The 19,511-nt window shown below is 46.5% G+C and overlaps 1 protein-coding gene across 1 annotated transcript; it reads right to left on the bottom strand.

The window, feature by feature from the left end:
• Positions 1-33: 33 nt before the first annotated feature.
• On the bottom strand, positions 34-7,580 carry HIGD1B (HIG1 hypoxia inducible domain family member 1B). The gene is made up of 3 exons (XM_084804338.1): positions 6,583-7,580; positions 5,325-5,459; positions 34-755 (listed from the first exon to the last, which is right to left on the bottom strand). Exons 1-3 carry the CDS (start codon positions 6,677-6,679, stop codon positions 709-711), a joined length of 279 nt encoding a protein of 92 aa, XP_084660464.1. The 5' UTR covers positions 6,680-7,580; the 3' UTR covers positions 34-708.
• Positions 7,581-19,511: the final 11,931 nt, after the last annotated feature.

The following is a 19,511-nucleotide window of genomic DNA, read 5'->3' as shown; positions in this document are numbered from 1 at the left end:
ATGCAAATGAATAATGCTACTGCAAGTCACCTTACCAGATAGGTGCATTTTAATGCCTTCTCAGGCGGGAGAACTTTGAGATCATGTTTAAAATAGTGGCATCAGATATTAATATTGCTCTTACATCGTGTACAAGCTGGAGCATTTAGACAAAGTGCCTGGATACAAAGGCAATTAAAATGAAAACTATGCAACAGACACTTCACAAAAGACGTCCTACCAGAGATGCATTATTAACTGTTTGCATAAGGAGGGATGATTTTCTGTAGTCCTGGCAGTGAGAGCCTTAAGCTAAAATATGCTGGCATTTTTGGCCCCACCCCTTTGGCCTCGCAGACTACTGGAATGCAGCCTCTGAGAGCTTTTCCAAAGCTGAATTCAACCCTCCAGGGTTCTGCAAAGAGGTTCTGCACCCCTGGTTTAGAGAGTGTATTAATCCCCTGCCTAGAGACAGGATGATTCCTTGAGGGTTTTTTCCAGCCCTCTCTTTCCATAAGGTGTATGTAATACTTAATAAAATTTGGAAAATCAACTACACACCACAATAGGAGATTTTAGGAAAATGTGTGAGCTGTATCAGTGAGCTGTTGAGGATGCAGCTGGTGTTTCTTCTGCAAGAGCAACCAGGTGATCTCCCATCCTGCTGATGTTGCTACAGATGTCTTCAGATCTGCTCAGTAGGGACAAACCATACCATCCATATCCCATCTATTTCTGTTTCAGGACGTGGTCTTTGTACATACTGTAAACAGTGCCTGAGTGAGAGACCCATATTAGTGCAAAGAACGGAATCAGAAAGTGGCCTACAGAAAACGCAGTGCTGCCTCTAGCAAAAAACTTTGCATAATACTGCTTTTACTGGTGACAAAGAGCAACTAACTAACCATGGCACTGAAGGCCTCTCTGCCTGTAGGTCTACCATCTGGTTTTCTAACTTCCCCCAAGTCCCCCCCCCCCTTTTCAAACATTCTTCCACCTTTAAGGGCTAGAAACATGCTGGAATTTTCAGGATTGTCTGCTCAATACCATCTTAATGCAGCCTGGGCCTGATTGCACAATTGTTGTAGTAAAATTTGCACAGCCAAAACCAATCCTGGCTCCTACCCCTCTGGCTTCTAGGTACAACAACTCTTTTATCTTGTAGCCAAGCAGACGCAGGTTCTGCTCTCCAATTCATGGGTTGCCTACTGCATTTTGAACTATAAAGCCTTGCACAGCTTGGGACCACAATACCTGATAGAGTGCCTCTCAGTATAAAGCTACCTGTACACTACAATCAGCATCTGACTCCCTCCTAGGAGGGAGATTTGGAGGATGGCAACAAGGGAGATGGCCTTCTCAGTGGTGACCCCCAACTGTGAAATGCTCCCCCCAGCGAGCTCTGCCTGGTGCCAGCATTGTCATCTTTTGTTACCAGGTTAAGACTTTCTTTACTCCCAGGCATTTGGCAACATATGATGGGCCTTTTTAACATTAGGGTTTTTTTTCCAGGTCCCAGTAGTTTTATTAAATGTTCAAAATTTGTGCATGTTAAAGGTTTTATATTACGTTTTATAATGCTGTGAACTGCCCAGGGAGCTCTGGCTATCGGGCAGTATAGGTATGGAATGAATGAAGTCAGTGCAGATTGCAAGGACCCTGTTCTAGTGGGCTCTCCCACACTGGAGGCATTTGAGATGAGGCTGGACAGCCCCCTATCAGGGATGCTTTGACTTGGATTCCTGCATGGACCAGAGTGTTGGACTCAATGGTCTTGTAGGCCCCTTCCAGCCCTACTATTCTGTGATTCTATGTTCACAGGCTTGCTGCCCTATTTTGGACCAGCTGAAGTTTCTGGGCCATTTTCAAAAGCAGCCACACCTATAATACATTGCAGTAATCCAAACAAGAGGCTTGGATAACTGGGTGAGGACAACTGTAGCTAGTCTGCCTGTCCAGAAAGGGTTATAGTTCGTATATCAACTGAAGCTGACAAAAGGTGCGTGGTCCCTGAGGCCGCAGTGCCTCCAGTGGCAACGCTGGATTCAAGAACAGCCCCAAACGACGAGTCCCCAGGACAGGCTGAGCTGCACTCAGCCATGCAGAGGCACCTCCCGAGCGCTGCGCCTGTGGCTTTCCTGGGCCGAGCCTTCATCAGCAAACGGGGACAAATGGGTATGTCGGGGCCGCTGCAAATGTAGTGCAGGGCAAAGGGTGCTACGGCGGCAGGTGGCGACGGAGACAGACAAGGGCTGTGTCCTCTTCTGGTCCGCCTTCCAGCCTGCTGTGGCAGTCGCTTGCCTGCAGGCCGCCCTAGTCCAGTGGTGCTCGATGAATGCCGGGTTGGCGATTGGGAAAGGTGGCGTCATCTCTGGCCCAATAGCTGGACAGCCTGCCAGCCTGCTTTGTGTCACTGAAGCCTGGCTGAAGGGGGAGGGGTGAGCCCCTGCCAAATGGGTCCACCAAGGTTTCTTGTGCAATGTCAAGCTTGACAGAGGGATGTGGAGGCAGCCACCTTCTGTAGGATTCCATCTCCCTGATCAGATACCCCATTCAACCATCAATTGTGAGTGCCTGTACCTGGTGTTGGGTACCCAAGTTGTTGTTCAAGACAGGATTGCAATTCCCTTGGTGTGCCGCCCACCCCGCTGCCTCACTCTCGCTTGCTGACATGGTCTCGAGGGCAGTATTGAGGGCCCCAAGGCTTGTGATCTTGATGGACTTTACTGTTCATGCTGAAGCTACCTTATCAGGAGTGGCTCAGATTTCATGGCCATCATGTCAACCATGGGCCTGTCTCAGATGATATCTGCCCAATACATGTGACAGGGCACACTGCACCTGGTTTTCTTTTCTGGATTGGGAGAGAATCATCTGTGGGTGGGTGAGCCAGCAGTGACTCCTTTGGCATGGACAGGTCATTATCTGATCAGTTTTTACCTTCAGGTTACCTGTAACCTCTGCAGGGGTGGAGGATCAAGTTTGATGGTCTGCCCTTGGAGGCTGATGAATCCAGATGGATTTCTGAGGTCCCTTTGGGATTTTCCTCCTGGCTTAACTGGTGGTTCTGCCAAGGCCCTAGTTTCTGCTTGGAATGGGGGATGGCGAGGCTTTCGATATGATTGTTCCGAAACGTCCTCGATGCAGTCGTAGAACTGTGTCAGCTCTTTAGGAGCCGAGGGTGATGCAACGACTGTGTTGACCATTGGAATGCAAATGGCAGAAGAATAACAAATAGGATTGAACACTGGTAAGAATCCATTTTCAATCTTATTCTGTGGCAGTGGTGGTGGCAAAGAAATCCTAATTTTCCACCAGCATGACATCTGCTTGGTGTCCAAAGGGTTTGAGCAATTTCCTAGACATATTGCAGATAAAGCTGCTCATGTCTGTGCCAACTTGGATGCCGTTGTTTTGACACGGTCTGAGAGGCACGGGGCTAGTATGCCGTCTAGTCATGTTAGGGAGACATTTCAGCATGGAGGACTGAGGTCTACTACTTGTTCCTCCTTGGCTCGTGAAATGCCAGAGCTGAGCTGTGTATCTGGACTTCTGAGGTGGTCAATGCTTCCTTGAATGGTGAGTTTCCTGCAGCTTTAGATCCTATAGTTTAGATCCTGTGGTTCTAAAATTTAGATCCTGTGGTTTCAGATAACTACCACCCAGTGTCAAATTTGCCATTCTTGGGCATGGTGCTGGTGTGTGTGGTGGGCTTGCAACTCCAAGCAGATGATGCTGATTATTTAGATCCATTCCAGTCAGGCCTTAGACCTGGTAATGGAAGAGAAGCAGCCTTGGTCACCCTGTTCGATAACTTACGCCAGGGGAGAGTGCAACCCTGTTGGTTTTTCTGGACCTCTCGGCAGTTTTCAACACCATTGACCATGGTATCTTGGATTTTGGCTTAGAAGCCACAGGCTAAAGTGGTTCCCGTCCTTCCTGAAGGAGTGGTCTCAGAAAGGTGGTACTGAAGGGCTTTTGCTCCATCCCATGGCCATTCCCCTTGCAAGGTTCCATCCTGTCCCTCATGCTTTTTAACATCTACATGAAACCACTGGGGGAAGTCAGCCAGAGGTCTGGGCTAAAGTGTAATGAGTATGCAGATGAAACTCGTCTCTACCTCTCATTTTCACCTATACAGCCCAGTGAGGCTGTGAAACTCTTGAACTAGTGTCTGGAGGCTGTTTTGGGGGGGTTGGGAGTGAAGAAGCTGGGACTTAATCCAGACAAGATGGAGGTCCCATGGCTTAGGAAACCCAACTATGGATGGGAGTTTATAACTGGTCCCAGATGGGGTTGTACTCCCCTTAAAAGACCAAGGGCGTAGTCTTGGAGCCCTCCTCGAGTCGGCACTATCGGGGGATGCTTGGGTGGCTGCAGTGTCTGTGAGTATGCTTACCAGCTTAAGGTAGTATGCCAGCTGTAGCCCTATCTGGACAGGACACACCTTGCCTTGGCTGTCCATGCACTAGAGGCATCCAGGCTGGACTAGTGTAATGGATTGAGTGTGGGCTGCCTTGGAAGAAGTCTGGAAACTTCAGCTGGTGCAGAATGCAGTTGCCCATGCGTTGGTGGGGCGAGGTGGGCAGAGCATATAACTCCTACACTGTGCCAGCTGCACCCATTACTAGTGAGCTTTGAGCCCAAGTTAAAGCGCTGGTTTTGACCTTTAAAGCCCTAAATAGTTTGAGACCAAATTACTTGAAGGACTGCCTTCACCCATATCAGCCTGCCCACACTTTAAGATCAGCAACAGGGCCTTTCTCACTTGCCCACCTTTGAGGGTAGTTAGGTGGGCAAGTACATGAGAGAGGGCCTTTTTACAACGGCCCCACACCTTGGAATGAGTTGCCATCATGGTTCTGTCAGGCCCAATCATTGCAAGCGTTTAGGAAAGCCCCGAAGACTTGCTTGCTTTCTCCCAATTATGTCAGACTGTTGTGGTTTATAGCTGCAATTATGTTGTAGATTTTAGTACTGTCTGGGCCAGATGTTTTATTGCTGGTGTTTGGTTTTTTGTATGAATTTGTACTGTTTTAGTACTCTATTGATTTCACTATATGGGATTTGATTGTTGCATGCCACCTTGGGAGGGCTCCTGCCCTGAAAGGTGGCCTAGAATAATAAATGATGGTCATGATGGCCCAAAGGCTTAAAAGCCTCAGATCAACCTTTTGAATAGATTCCAGGAGACATGCTAATCATGGGGGCCTTTGCATTCTGCAAGCATGGCTCCCCGATTCGAGACAGACGTTGAAGGTGCAAGCTCAGCTGCTCTCAAATTCCTCTGCCCACACAAATCTTTTGTCCTATTGCCCAGCTTCCCTTCATCCCTACCGCTTTACCAAGAGTTACGGCTCCAACCACGCAGGCCTGGGCGGCTACCCGAGTGTGAATCAGATGGACCGACATCTTCATACTCCCCCTCCTCTTCAGTTGGCGAAGTCCATAGGCTGCCACAGCTACAAATGCCACCATGCCTGCAGGGCCAGAGAAGCAATAGAATCATATCCATAAAGCATGATTAGTAAATGTTTTTTTTCTGTCATTCCCTTGCGGGTAATCTGTTGGCCACATGCCAGTGATAGGCAGGGTTGGGTGATCTCTCTCTCTCTCTCTCTCTCTCTCTCTCACCCCCCGCACACCCACCCCTCTCTCTCTCTCTCTCTCCACCCACTTCTGCCTGCCTGCCTGCTGCCCACCAGGCTGTTGGAGCAGCTTCTTGCATTACTAGACTGTCTTCACACGTAGGAGGCTCTTCCTAATTTCATTACTGCTTATATGCTAAAAGTCTGCATACAATGATAAAAACAAGAAGCTTGAATTGAACGCCCTGTAGTTTTAGATTACTGGATTGCTTCTTATCATTCTGGGAGCTCTGAAAAACAATTTGAGAATTTGGGAGCTGAGTTCACCTATGATGATTGGTGAACATAGAATTGTGGGTCGGATTCACTCCAGCCTGCCTTCAGTTTAAGAAATAAAAGTTTAAGGCGGGGATCTGTCAGCTGGAGGCCGTGAAAAGCAACGGCAGCGCTTTCAAATCGAAGAAGAAAAGGCCGGCCTTCAGCTCAGTGGCACCGGCAGAGCATGCTGCATGGAGACGGGCCTAGGTTCAAACCCGGGCAGCTACATTTGAGAAATGGAAGCTTTTCCCAACCTGGTGCCTCCCAAATGGTTGGGATTACACCCTCCATAATCTTTGATGGTTGCTCGTGCTGGCTATGGCTTGTGGGTGCTGTAATCCAAAATATCTGGAGGGTGCCAAGTTGGGGAAGGCCAGGTGGGCCAATGGACTGATTTGGCATAAAGCAGTTTCCCATGTTTGCAAGGCCAGATTTCTCACCCAGGAGGTCCTCCAGCCCATAATAGTCTTCACCCGCCATAGACATGCCTATGAGTCTTGAAGTTACATTTAGATCCCTGCCTGCCTTCAGCCTTTAGGAGCACCCAGGGTTGTTTGTGCTCCCTCTGCATTTGTTTTGCGTTGCGCCTCCCCCCGCGTCAAAGCCCCCTTTTCAAAGGATTTCTCTCAGTTGCTGAGCTGGGGAGAAGGCCACACAGATTTGTGGGAAGGGGCACTACAGGCTCCCCCAGGCTCACCAGCTGGCACCAAGGGGCTCTTCTGCGCCTTCTGTAGGAATTGAGCTCCAGCTGAAGTTTCGTGCTCCGGAGTCCAGTTGTTTTTGTCAGCTGACATTGGAAGCTGCACAGATGGATTTCCAAGTTACAGATCATTTCTTAGGCCACAATCCTATGCATTCTTGGACAGAAAAAAGTCCTGCAACTCCCAGCATTCCCCAGCCAGCATGCATAGGATTGCACCTTTAGTCTTGTAACATTCTTTCTAGAAAAATGGTTGGGCCTCACTGATCAGGGTCATCCTGTTCACTGAGGTACTGCCACATATTGCACACCCTGAGTGCTGTACACATCTGAAGAACTGGATGTCTATGTCTGGGACTTGGACAGGGATGGACAAATCTGCCAGCTTCTCTTTCTCCTGCACTCAGAATTTTTAAATCCCAAGTTCTTTCCCTCCTGAATATGAAGAAATGTGTGAATTTTGGTAAATTCCTATCCATACTACCCTGAAAGTTATTCCCAGCATAGAGATGATCATGTTGTGCCTGCTGCCATGTAGCTGTTCAAGATGAGCCTGGCAGAAAAAAGAGGTGGCAAACCCAGGGGTGTAAACCCAAGAGTTAAGCGCTCAAAAGCCCAGGGCCTGCTTGAACAAATTTTAGCTTCTGCATTCAGATTTTTAATTCTCAAGTTTTTTGTCCTGAATATGAAGAAATGTGCCAGTGTTGGTAAATCCTTATCAAAAAATAAATTGAAATGAAATTTCCACATCCCAAGAGTGAGGATATGAAATCTGCCTCTTAACAACTGCTGGAGCTCGAGAACTGTCTGAACTAGACAAAGCACAGCTGGGTTGGAGTAATGGGATGGCACACTTGAAGTAGGCCCGGGGGGGTTGTGTCCAGTGGCACTCAGGAATGTAGCTATAATAAACTGCTGAATTGAATTACTATTGAATAATAAGCCATTTTTATATATTTTGGATACTCCTAATAAAGAACTAAGTCCAGTATGAGACTATACACCCTGTGTTACTAGATTTAATAAAACTGCCTTCTACGAAGGATTCTACTGGAGACTCACCCGCTGCCTTGGTGTCACAGGCTCTTTTTCATATGCTGTGCGCTTACTTTCCCCAGAGGCTGTAGGCTGCTTCTCTGGGCTGCTGCAGAGAGGTCTCCTTGAAGCCTTCCTGAGGAGGGTGGTTTTGACAAGGGCTGCTTGGGTCTTTTCCCATTCTGTCACTTCAAGGTTACCATCAAGTCCCTACACCAGCCATTTCCTTGATGTTTACGCAAAGAGAAGGGGGATATGGTTGGCAGCTCACTATATCCTTAACCCTTGCTCTGCTCATTGTCCTCCACTGCAAAGGATTAGGCAGCCAAGAACAGCAGAATGTTGAGTCTAACAAACTGAATGGAGGGTACGAAACGGGGAATGGAAACCTTTTAGAGGATGAGCTAAAACACACAAAAAGAGTTTTTAACAGAGTTGGGCTGGCAATAAGAAGATGAAAAGCAACAAGAACAAATAACACGTTGCCCATAGGAAATTGTGACCCGTCTTTTCATAAGCAAGATACTGCTTTCTTAGGGCCAAATTAGATGTGACACTGGGAGATTCATAACTGGATCTCCTGCATTTCTCCATGAAGGAGAAAGCAGAGGGAGGGGGAGATTAAATTGGGGCCTGGTGCTTGGGGAAGGAAGGGTTAACTCAGGGGAAAGAGTTATTTGCCCAAACTACACTGGTAGCCCCCAAGCAGGAAACAGGACCTGCATTGTATCTGTCAGCTCCCCCTAATGGGGCAAATAGCAGCTCACCTGGGAGGACAATTTAGATCAGTAAAACAGTGCGGAGATAGGAGTCCACACCCACATGGCAGAACTTGGCCCAAAATCGCCCCCCCCCCCCGACCGCTGTTTTAAGCTTTTGAAATGTGGAAGATCCAATCATGGATTGTGCAACATATCTAGTTTTGCCCTCAGTGTGTGGGGCGAACTGAGAGGGCCATAACTGTGTATACATGTGAATTGAGGTATAGTGGACCATAAATCAGGTTGAGAATGGGAGGGTTTTTTGAATTAAAAAATATTTATTTTAAAGATCATTCACAAATTTATAAAACAGAAGTAAGACATTGTTTCATAACATCCATCCTTAATTCAACTTAGCAAAAGGGAAGAGAGAAAAATAGTTGATTAGTCCTAATGGTGCATCTTGAACTTTATCATTCCAATTCATTTTGAGCAAGCACTTCTTTCAGTGAACCTATCTGTTCGTTACCTCCCATCTCTAACCTTCATGAAATAAGTGAGTTTAACCATACAAACAATTTCTGAAACATTCAGATACCATTAGTCAACTGAGGGCTTTTTGATCTCTCCCCACCCACCCCGGACTTTTTACTTATAAGCAGGCATACTAAATAAATCAACATCTCACTGTCCTCTGAGTTCACCACTTCCTTTACATAGACAAACAAAACTACTAATGGGTCCCAAGGGAGCTCATACCCCATAATGTTCTTAATTGTTATTAAGGAAGGCCTCCAAAATGTCTCAGTCGTTGGACAAGAGCAAAAAATATGAACAATGTCCAATCTGTTAGAGCCACTTCTCCAGCATTGATAATCAATTCCTGGATGTATCCTGGTGACTGGAAGATGTCAAATACTATCTAAAAAGGATTTTATACAGACTTTCTTTTAGATTCATGTTTGTCACGAACCTGTGGCACGACTTTTGAAAACCAAGGCCACACTTCTTCCAGAACATCTTTCCTCAGATCATTGTTCCATTTTGAAGAAGCACTGATGCAGTATCTAAATCTGCAATCAATTTATGTTGTTTTGTTGTTTATTCGTTCAGTCGCTTCCGACTCTTCGTGACTTCATGGACCAGCCCACGTCAGAGCTTCCTGTCGGCCATCACCACCCCCAGCTCCCCCAAGGTCGAGCCCATCACCTCCAGAATATCATCCATCCACCTTGCCCTTGGTCGGCCCCTCTTTCTTTTGCCTTCCACTTTCCCTAGCAAATCAACTTATACAGTTGGCTTATCAGTCCTTTAACTTGATTGTCAACTATCAACCTTTAAAATTTAGTATGTCCTCGTGCTGGCCTCCTTTTCAAAAGTAATTTACAAACAATATGTTAAATTTGTTAAAATTGAAAAAGAATTATTGTCCTGTAGCTTTCACCAAATCACCATAAGGTCTTATCCTGCCTTGTGTCATGAGCTCATTTCTTCTGGTACACACTGGCATTCTGACACAGGACACCTGAGTCAGTAAGATGATTTATTGTAGCAAATCCCATCATAAAAGCTTAATGGTTACACTCTTTAGAAAACATATAGCTCCATGACAACTATAGACCCATGGCTTAGTTCAGCAAACAGTTCAGAGTCCTATATCTACAACTGTGTCAGAGATCAGTCCCACATTAGTTTCCCAGGAAGTGGCCCAGGCATTAATCATAGAATCATAGAATAGTAGGGTTGGAAGGGGCCTACAAGGCCATCGAGTCTAACCCCCTGCTCAATGCAGGAATCCAAGTCAGAGCATCCCTGACAGATGGCTGTCCAGCCTCATCTTGAATGCCTCCAGTTTGTCTGCATCCTCCTTAAAGTGTGGTGCCCAGAACTGGACACAGTACGCCAGATGAGGCCTAACCAGTGCTGAGTAGAGGGGAACTAGTACTTCCCAGGATTTGGAAGCGATGCTTCTATGAATGCAGCCCAAAATAGCATTTTTTGCAGCCACATCACATGGTTGGCTCATCTTCAGCTTGTGATCGACAACAATTCCAAGATCCTTCTCGCTTGTAGTGTGGTTGAGCCACGTATCCCCCATCTTGTAACTGTGCATTTGGTTTCTTTTTCCTAGGTGCAGAACTTGGCATTTATCCCGATTAAATGCCATTCTGTTGTTTTCTGCCCAGCGCTCCAGCCTATCAAGATCACTTTGAATTTTGTTTCATCCAAAGTATTAGCTATCCCGCCCAATTTTGGATCATCTGCAAATTTGATCAGCATTCCCTGCACCTCCTCCTCCAAGTGATTAATAAAGATGTCGAAGAGCACTGGGCCCAGGACTGAGCCCTGCGGTACCCCACTCGTTACCTCTCCCCAGTTTGAGAAGGTCCCATTGATAAACACTCTTTGAGTCTGATTCTGTAGCCAACTGTGGATCCACCGGATCGTTGTTTCATCTAGCCCACTTTGAGCTAGTTTGCTCATCAGGAGATCATGGGGCACTTTGTCGAAAGCTTTGCTGAAGTCAAGGTATATGATGTCTACAGCATTCCCACGGTCCACAAGGGAGGTTACTTGATCAAAAAATGAGATCATATTTGTCTGGCAGGACTTGTTTTTGACAAATCCATGGTGGCTTTGAGTAATCACGGCATTGTTTTCAATGTGCTTCCAGGTGGATTGCTTTATCATCTGCTGCAGAATTTTCCCAGGGATTGATGTCAGACTGACTGGTCCGTAGTTCCCAGGTTCCTCCTTTGTATCCTTTTTGAAGATAGAGACAACATTAGCCCTCCTCCAGTCATCTGGCACTTCCCCCATCCTCCGTGATTTCTCAAAGAGAATAGACAGCAGTTCTGAGAGTTCTTCTGCCAGTTCCTTTATTACCCTAGGATGCAGTTCATCTGGCCCTGGAGATTTGAACTCATTCAAAGTCATTAGGTGTTCCTTGACCATATGCCTATCTATCTCAAGCTGCAATCCTGCCCCTTCAGCCTGTACTTCGCCTTTGCCAGGGGGGTCATAGACCCTCTTTTGGGAGAAGACTGAGCCAAAGTAGGAATTGAGCACCTCTGCCTTTTCTTTGTCATCTGTTATCGTTTTGCCATCCTTATTTAATAGCTGAACCACCATTCCTTTCCTCTGTCTTTTACTATGCACGTAGCTGAAGAAAGCCTTTTTGTTGCATTTTGCATCCCTCGCTAACCTCAGCTCGTTCTCAGCTTTAGCCTTCCTGACGCCATCCCTGCAATTCTGTGCTACCTGCCTGTACTCTTCCTTTGTTACTTGGCCTTCTTTCCACTTCCTATATGTGTCCTTTTTTCTTTTCAGGTCATCCCTAAGCTTTTTGTGAAGCCACATTGGCTTCTTCTGTTGTCTTCCACCTTTTCTTCTTGTTGGATTGGTTTGTGATTGTGCCTTGAGAATTTCCTTTTTTAAAACCTCCCACCCTTCTTGGACTCCTTTTCTCATTAGTGTTGCTTGCTATGGGACCTTACTGATCATTGTTCTGAGTTTATTAAAATCAGCTTTCCTAAAATCCAGGGTACGCGTTTGACCACACTCAGCTTTTGCTTCCCTTAGAACCAAGAACTCAAGTGCAACATGGTCGCTTTCCCCCAGAGTTCCTGTAACTGCTACTTGATCCACTAAGTCATCTCTGTTGGTTAGGATCAAGTCAAGGATAGCCGATCCTCTAGTTCCTTCCTCTACTTTCTGTAGGAGGAAGTTATCTGCCACACAAGTCAGGTATTTCCTGGAGGGGCCATGTTTTGCAGAATTTGTCTCCCAACAAATATCGGGGAAATTGAAGTCCCCCATTACCACTACATCATGCTTCCTTAAAACATTGGCTATTTGCTTTTCAAAAGTTTCATCCTCGTCTTCTCTTTGATTGGGTGGCCGGTAGTAGACTCCGACCACCAGGTTCCTTTTATTCTTTGCTCCATTAATTTTGATCCAGATGCTCTCGATGGGGCTACCAAGCTCATCCTCCTGTATTTCTGTGCAGAGAGATGTATTTTTCACATACAGTGCAACCCCACCTCCCTTTCTGTTCCTCCTGTTCTTTTTGAACAAGTTATATCCTTCAATTGCTGTATTCCAGTTAGGAGAGTCATCCCACCAAGTCTCAGTTATACCTATCAAGTCATAATTTCCCTCCTGTATTAAGAGTTCAAGTTCGTTCTGTTTGTTTCCCATACTCTGGGCATTAGTATATAGACATCGAAGACCATGTGCTTCATAGTCTGGCTTTCTTCCTACATGTGTCTGAAGACTATTATTGGGTGCTATCAGAGCTGTTCTCTCCGTTGCAGTGCATGCACCTACGTCCATTGTTACATTATATCTCCCTTCCCCGTAGGATTCAGTTTAAAGGCCTCCTGATGAAGTTCTTCATGCTGTGGCCAAACACATTCTTCCCAGCCTTTGTGAGGTGCAACCCATCCCTAGCCAACAGCCCATCTTCCAGGATGTATAGCCCGTGGTCCCAAAATCCAAATCTCTCTCGTCAGCACCACCTTCGTAGCCAGTCATTCACCCGGAGTATTTTTCGTTCCCTTTCTATCCTAACTACTGGAAGGATGGATGAGAAAACTATCTGGGCCCCAAAGTTCTTGAGTTTCCTTCCCAGAGCTTCAAAGTCTGACGTGATTTGTTCGTAGCTCCGCTTGGCGGTATCATTTGTTCCCACATGGATGAGAAGAAAGGGATACCTGTCAGTGGGCTTTATGAGTGCAGGCAACCTTTCAGTCACGTCTCTAATTCGTCCTCCCAGGAGACAACATACCTGGCGAGTCCATGGGTCTTCGCGACATACTTGGGTCTCGATCCCACGCAGCAAGGAGTCTCCCACTACTACCACTCTTCTCTTCTTCTTCTTCTTGTAGGCTTGGGTTTCATCGCCTCTGTTTGACTGACCTTCAGCCTCTTGCTCACTCTCATGTCGGTTCCCCTGTGATTCTTCCTCTGGAGGCTGTCCTCCAGTCTCATCCGCAAGTACCTGGAATCGGTTCCACTGCTCCACTGCTTCGACTGGTGCAGAGTGGCATCTCGTTCTTCTTCTCCTAACTGTCACCCTTTTCCAAATCTGGAACACTCAACAGTGGCCACAAGACTGGAAAAGGTCAGTTTACATTCCAATTCCAAAGAAGGGCAACGCCAAAGAGTGTTCAAACTACCGCACAATTGCGCTCATTTCACATGCCGGCAAGGTGATGCTCAAAATCCTACAAGCTAGGCTTCAGCAGTATGCGAACCGAGAACTACCGGAAGTACAAGCTGGGTTTCAAAGAGGCAGAGGAACTAGAGATCAAATCGCCAACGTTCGCTGGATCATGGAGAAAGCAAGAGAATTCCAGAAAAACATCTGTTTCTGCTTCATTGACTACGCTAAAGCCTTTGATTGTGTGGATCACAACAAACTGTGGCAAATTCTTAAAGTGATGGGAGTACCAGACCACCTTCCCTGTCTCCTGAGAAACCTGTACAAAGGTCAAGAAGCAACAGTAAGAACCAGACATGGAACAACCGATTGGTTCAAAATTGGGAAAGGAGTACGACAAGGCTGCATATTGTCACCCAGCTTATTTAACTTATATGCAGAGTACATCATGAGAAACGCCGGGTTGGATGAATCAGAGGCCGGAATTAAGATTGCCGGGAGAATTATCAACAATCTCCGATATGCAGACGATACCACCCTAATGGCAGAAAGCGAAGAGGACCTAAAGAGCCTCTTGTTGAGGGTGAAAGAGGAGAGTGCAAAAGCTGGTTTGAAACTCAACATTCAAAAAACGAAGATCATGGCATCTGGCCCCATCACTTCCTGGCATATAGAAGGGGAAGAAATGGAAGCAGTGACAGATTTTACTTTCTTGGGCTCCAAGATCACCGCAGACGGTGACTGTAGCCATGAAATTAAAAGACGCTTGCTCCTGGGGAGGAAAGCTATGGCGAACCTAGACAGCATAGTAAGAAGCAGAGACATCACCTTGCCGACAAAGGTCCATCTAATCAAAGCGATGGTTTTCCCAGTAGTAATGTATGGCTGTGAGAGCTGGACTATAAGGAAGGCTGAGCGCCGAAGAATCGATGCTTTCGAACTGTGGTGCTGGAGAAGACTCTTACGAGTGCCCTGGACTGCAAGGAGGTCCAATCAGTCCATCCTAAAGGAAATCAACCCTGACTGCTCATTGGAAGGACAGATACTGAAGCTGAAGCTCCAATATTTTGGCCACCTAATGCGAAGAGAAAACTCCCTGGAAAAGACCCTGATGCTGGGAAAGATTGAAGGCAAAAGGAGAAGGGGACGGCAGAGGATGAGATGGCTAGATAGCATCACCGATGCAATGAATATGGACTTCAGCACGCTCCGGGAGAGAGCGGAGGACAGGGAGGCCTGGCGTGCTATGGTCCATGGGGTCACGAAGAGTCGGACAAGACTGAACGACTGAACAACAATCCTCTACTCCATTTTTCTTCACCTCAGCATTTCCCACTGCCTCATCTTGCTGTTGCTCTTCAAGCTTCTGGTCTTCCCTTTGCTGCTGTATTTCCCCCATTCTGTCCAAGAACGCTTCGTGTTCTCTTATTCCCCGGAGGGTCGACAGTCGCCGCTCCAGTCCACTTACTTTTTCCTCCAGCAGCATGATCAACTTGCACTTGTTGCAGGTGTAGGCCATGTTGTTCTCTGGCAAGAAAACAAACATTGCACACACCTTGCAGGTCACCACCACTGGAGAGTCCTGTCCTTCCATTGCCTCTTTTCCCTTTTTTTGTCTAGCTTTGTGATTGTTCTAGACTAGCCTGTGCCTGCTCCTCTACTCAGTAGAGGTTAAAAGCAGAGTCCCACTGGTGTGGAAGTGTGTGTTACAAGACAAATAAATGGAAAAAAGTTAGTTAAAAAATAATAATAAAAATATTTTTTAGGGGCCTCCCCCTTGACCTCCCCTGCCGAGCTCCCCTGGCCAACTCCTGTTTGCTCCCCCTGATCACTCCCCTTGTCCGCTTGCTCTCTGGGAGCTTGCCTGCTTCTGTAGTCCCTGGACCAGCTGGAACAGCTTGCTCTGCTCTGCTCAGCTGAGAGGCGGGAAACAGACTGAAGCTTCCCGCCCAGTGAGCTGCTGGGAGTACTCAGGCCACACACCCCAATTCAGTTGGAGCTCTCAGAAGCACCTGGTGAGCTCACAGCCACTCAGAAAGATAAAGGGTACTTGACTATCAAGACCGCCTTCCTGGTGGCCATTGCTTCAGCCAGACGAGTCTCTGAGTTGTGGGGGCATTGTCCTCTGACCCCCAACTTTGTGTATTCCAACAGGACAAGGTGGTACTTGGGAAAGAGCTTTCCTTTTTGCCTAAGGTTCATTCTGTTTTTCATCGTCAGCAGGAGGTTGTTCTGCCTTCCTTCTGCCCCAAGCCAGCCCATCCCCAGGAGAAGGTCTGGCATAAACTGGATGTGCACAGGGCCCTCCGCTTTTACTTGGACAGGATGGCTGCTATCAGGCAGACGGAGGCCTTGTTTGTTTCTCACCAAGACAGTATCTTGGGTAAGAAGGTCTCAATATCTACCATTTCCAGGTGGTTAAGGGAATGCATTGCCTTGGCCTACCAATCTCTGGGACAATCTCCTCCATCAGGAGTAACAGCACACTCTCTTCAAGGAGTGGCCACTGCAACTGTGTTTCATGGCAGTGCCTCAGTGGAGGAGATCTGCAAGGCGGCCACATGGGCCTTTGGGCACACCTTTGCCAGACATTATAAAATTGATGTTTTTCCTTCAGCAGAAGGGTTTTACAGAGGGTGCATATTCAACGATACATACACCCTTCCCACCCTGAGAGGGACTGCTTTGGTACATCCCGACGGTCATGGAATGCCCTCCAGAAGATTCAGGAGAAAGGGAAGTTCATTAGTGGGAATTCCTGTTTTCTGCATCTTCTGGAGGGCGCTCCACCTGCCACGGACTAGCCAGCGTACTCCTGCTCCCTTATAGGCTTCTGCCTCCGCCGCACACATGGGGCGGTCATTAGGCATCCTGGGAGCTCCATTCCAGCTCAGTGAGTCCCTTGAGTTTCTTGGTTAGGGATTAGTATTGGTGCTGTTGCACTTGTTTTGTTTGTTTCTTATTTCTTTCTTGTGCAGTTCGACTGTTTCTCCTGTTAGGGGTTGAGGGGCTTCAGCTTTTTCAGTCTGGCCTAGGCAGACTGGGTAGCCCTCCCCCTGGAGAGGACTGTTAGATTGGACCCTGCCTGTCATCCGGTGGGAGGGGCTAACCCAAAGGTCATGGAATGCCCTCCAAAAGATACAGAAAAACGAATTCACGGTAAGAAACTTTCCTCCCCCCCCCCCCCACACACAACCATGAAACCTTTAAGGTTGACCACTTTCCCAAGTCTTTCTTAGCCTCCAGGAAAAGTGTAGCGTAATGATAAGAAACCATGTCATTCAAGTTTAAAGTCAAACGGGTCAGTGATACCCAGTTCCTGAGTGGAAGGGAATCCAGGCAAAAGAGTGTCCCCCATTCGTTTTTGCTGTGGCCTTTTCTATTGCCACTAACTGGAAATCTTTTTTTTCTCTGGCTGTCTCCACCAACCAGCCTTAAAACTCCATGGGTCACAAGTATCTAACTTTTAGGTAGTGTGAGGATTGGTTATTAGACATTTCAAACCTTGGTTTGTTTGTTTATGTCTATACCTCCTAATAGCCAAAGCTCCCTGGGCAGTTCAAACAACAAAGTTTAAAGGTGTACTGGAAAAATTGTTAATAGAAAAAAGTGTTTATCTCTGAATGGATACACTCATACGACACATAGAAAAACCATTAAAGCAAAAAGTAATAAAATAACCAGAGATACATGCACCCAACTAACCAAATTAGACTATATCCCTATTTCATCCATGTTCCTTCCCGCCAATACCTTATTGTCATGGTTCCAGCATTGTCTTACTCACCTCTCCAGTTCCAGCAGCTCTTTCCTTCCTCTAGGACTTTGTGCTTCTTTCTGTGTTCTTTCTCTCTGCTTTTTTCTTCTGATCTTTCTGATCCTCCTCTCTATTTCTGCCCATCTGCTGCAGGCTTTTATATTTTAAAAATAGCTTGTTCCCTCCCACCTCCAACCAATCAGGAGGGTAGTTTCTTGTTCACCTTTGCCCTAAATTCCTATCTCCCGAGTCCTTCTCCTGACCATCAGTTGCTTTCTGTAAAGCTTTTTTTCCCTCTTCCTAAACTCAGGTAAAACCTTTTGCAAACCACGATATCTCTCTGACTTCCTATTGAATCTTGTGCCCAATTCCTTATGTCCTCTTCTTCTGCAGACACTCTGGCTCTGTAATTCCAATAATGATTTTTCTGATTCCAATAATCTTTCACTAAACTTTTCACCTTTTGGCTGGTATTGAGCAGCACACATACGAAAAAGATTTTACTCCATAATAGCCCCAAACCAAGCTATCTACAAAACCGTGAGACTGTTTTGTTCCTTCACCTTCTGTCACCTTTATTGAATTCCCATTCTCTTAAACTATGTTTATCTCCAGCTGTGCCTCAGCTCACTGGCACACATGACCATGGGTGAGAGGAGAGCACAGTGGAGGCCTGTGCCTCATTTGCACCACTGAGCATGTGGGGGCAAAGAACATGCAGTCGTGCTGGCTGGCAGACGAGTGCAGGGCCTCGGCAGGTTCCCCGGAGAGGGATACCCTGCACCCCAAGGTGTCTCCAGCCAACCCCTGGGTAGATACTTAGGCATCGCCAAAGAAGCAAATGTATCACCCAGACAAGCTTTGCATAAAATTTGCATGTGTTAATGTATATAGATGCGAACGTAGACAGAATTGCTATCATTTAAATAGAAACACAATACTGCGGAAGAGGGTGACCAGGTGAGCTGTGGACCTGCTCAAAAGTGCAAGTTCGTAGGAGGGGAAAGGGGGCATTCTTGGGGGCGGGGAGACGAGGGGATGGGGGCATGGGTGTACAAGGTATCCCCAGCCATCCCTAGCCTCCCCCCCCCTGGGAGCCTCCACTAGATGGGCAGGATTGCCCATCTCCCTAAAATGCATTGGATACTCATACAGAGGAGACTCTGCACTGGATACACGTAAGCCCCCAAGCTCAGAGGCTTATGAGCAGCCAGGGCAATTCCATAGGGTTGCGCCCCTTATGTCTTTGAATGGGTTCAAGTCCTTTAGGCTGCTGCGGGAAGAATTTGACCCACACATCTGGGCACATCTGATTTGGCACTGAGACCCACATTATCAGGATCAGTTGTTACATTGCTGGACAAGTCAAACCCCAAACTCAAGGTGGGGGGATTTCTGAAGTGGCCTCCAAAGCAGTGTGAGAAGTTGCTGTCTTCACCATGCAATCCTACAGACGTTTACTCAAAAGTCCCATTGAGTCCAATGGGATTTACTACCAGATAAGTGTGTATAAGAGTGCAGTCTGAGAAATCACAGTGTTCCTTATAGGTGTTTACGTGCTTACAGCCCAACATTTTCCCTGAAACATCAAATATGAATATCCAGTGACTACTGGAATGCTAAACACAAGCAAGACTGAGGGTATTCTGAGATCCCAGCACACAAGTACAGACATTGTTATTGAGCACAGAATTCAACATCCTGAGACTCTCAGCTTTTATTGTGGAAAAAACAAAGGTACTCCCCTTTGGGATAGATTTGAAATAGCATGGAAAATGCCTGGTGAAATATCAGAGATTATATGTGTTCAAGCAAACATTGCTTACTATGATATACATGCTACATGTATAAATTATGACAATTAAGATTTTTATATTTTTGTATGTGTGTGGATACAGAAATAGTTGTATATCTGTATACTAAAAAGAAAACATACAAATGGTGTTGAAAAATGGTAATTCTGCACACTCCTCAATACAAGGGATGAGCAATGGCATCAGCATCACTTTTAAGATTAGGGATTAGGATATCAAACTGAACCCAAATGTATTGTATTGTTCCTTTAACTCTTACTCTACTTTGGAGTTTACTTTCTGTTTGATTCATTTCATATACAACTGAAGCTCACTGAGTGTTTCTAGGAAATTGTCCCTAAACTCATAAGGCTGCACGCATAATATCTGGCAATGAGGATCCTCTAGCCCACAAAACGTGGGATGAGAAAGACACATCATAAATTGTTTTGGGGGGAAATCACTTTTTGATCCAA

This window comes from Heloderma suspectum, chromosome 6, assembly GCF_057233095.1.
Source record: "Heloderma suspectum isolate Gila_16-S chromosome 6, 16-S_ref, whole genome shotgun sequence".
In the NCBI taxonomy this organism is placed as follows: domain Eukaryota; kingdom Metazoa; phylum Chordata; class Lepidosauria; order Squamata; family Helodermatidae; genus Heloderma; species Heloderma suspectum.
This window is presented reverse-complemented; position numbering and strand designations above follow the sequence as displayed.

Coding starts and splice junctions, on each gene's coding strand:
- HIGD1B (XM_084804338.1), bottom strand. CDS start 6,679: ATGTCAGCTGACAAAAACAACTGGACTCCGGAGCACGAAACTTCAGCT. Junction 5,460..6,582: donor GAGCCCCTTGGTGCCAGCTG/GTGAGCCTGGGG, acceptor CTGGCCCTGCAG/GCATGGTGGCATTTGTAGCT. Junction 756..5,324: donor GGTTGGAGCCGTAACTCTTG/GTAAAGCGGTAG, acceptor TCTCTCACTCAG/GCACTGTTTACAGTATGTAC.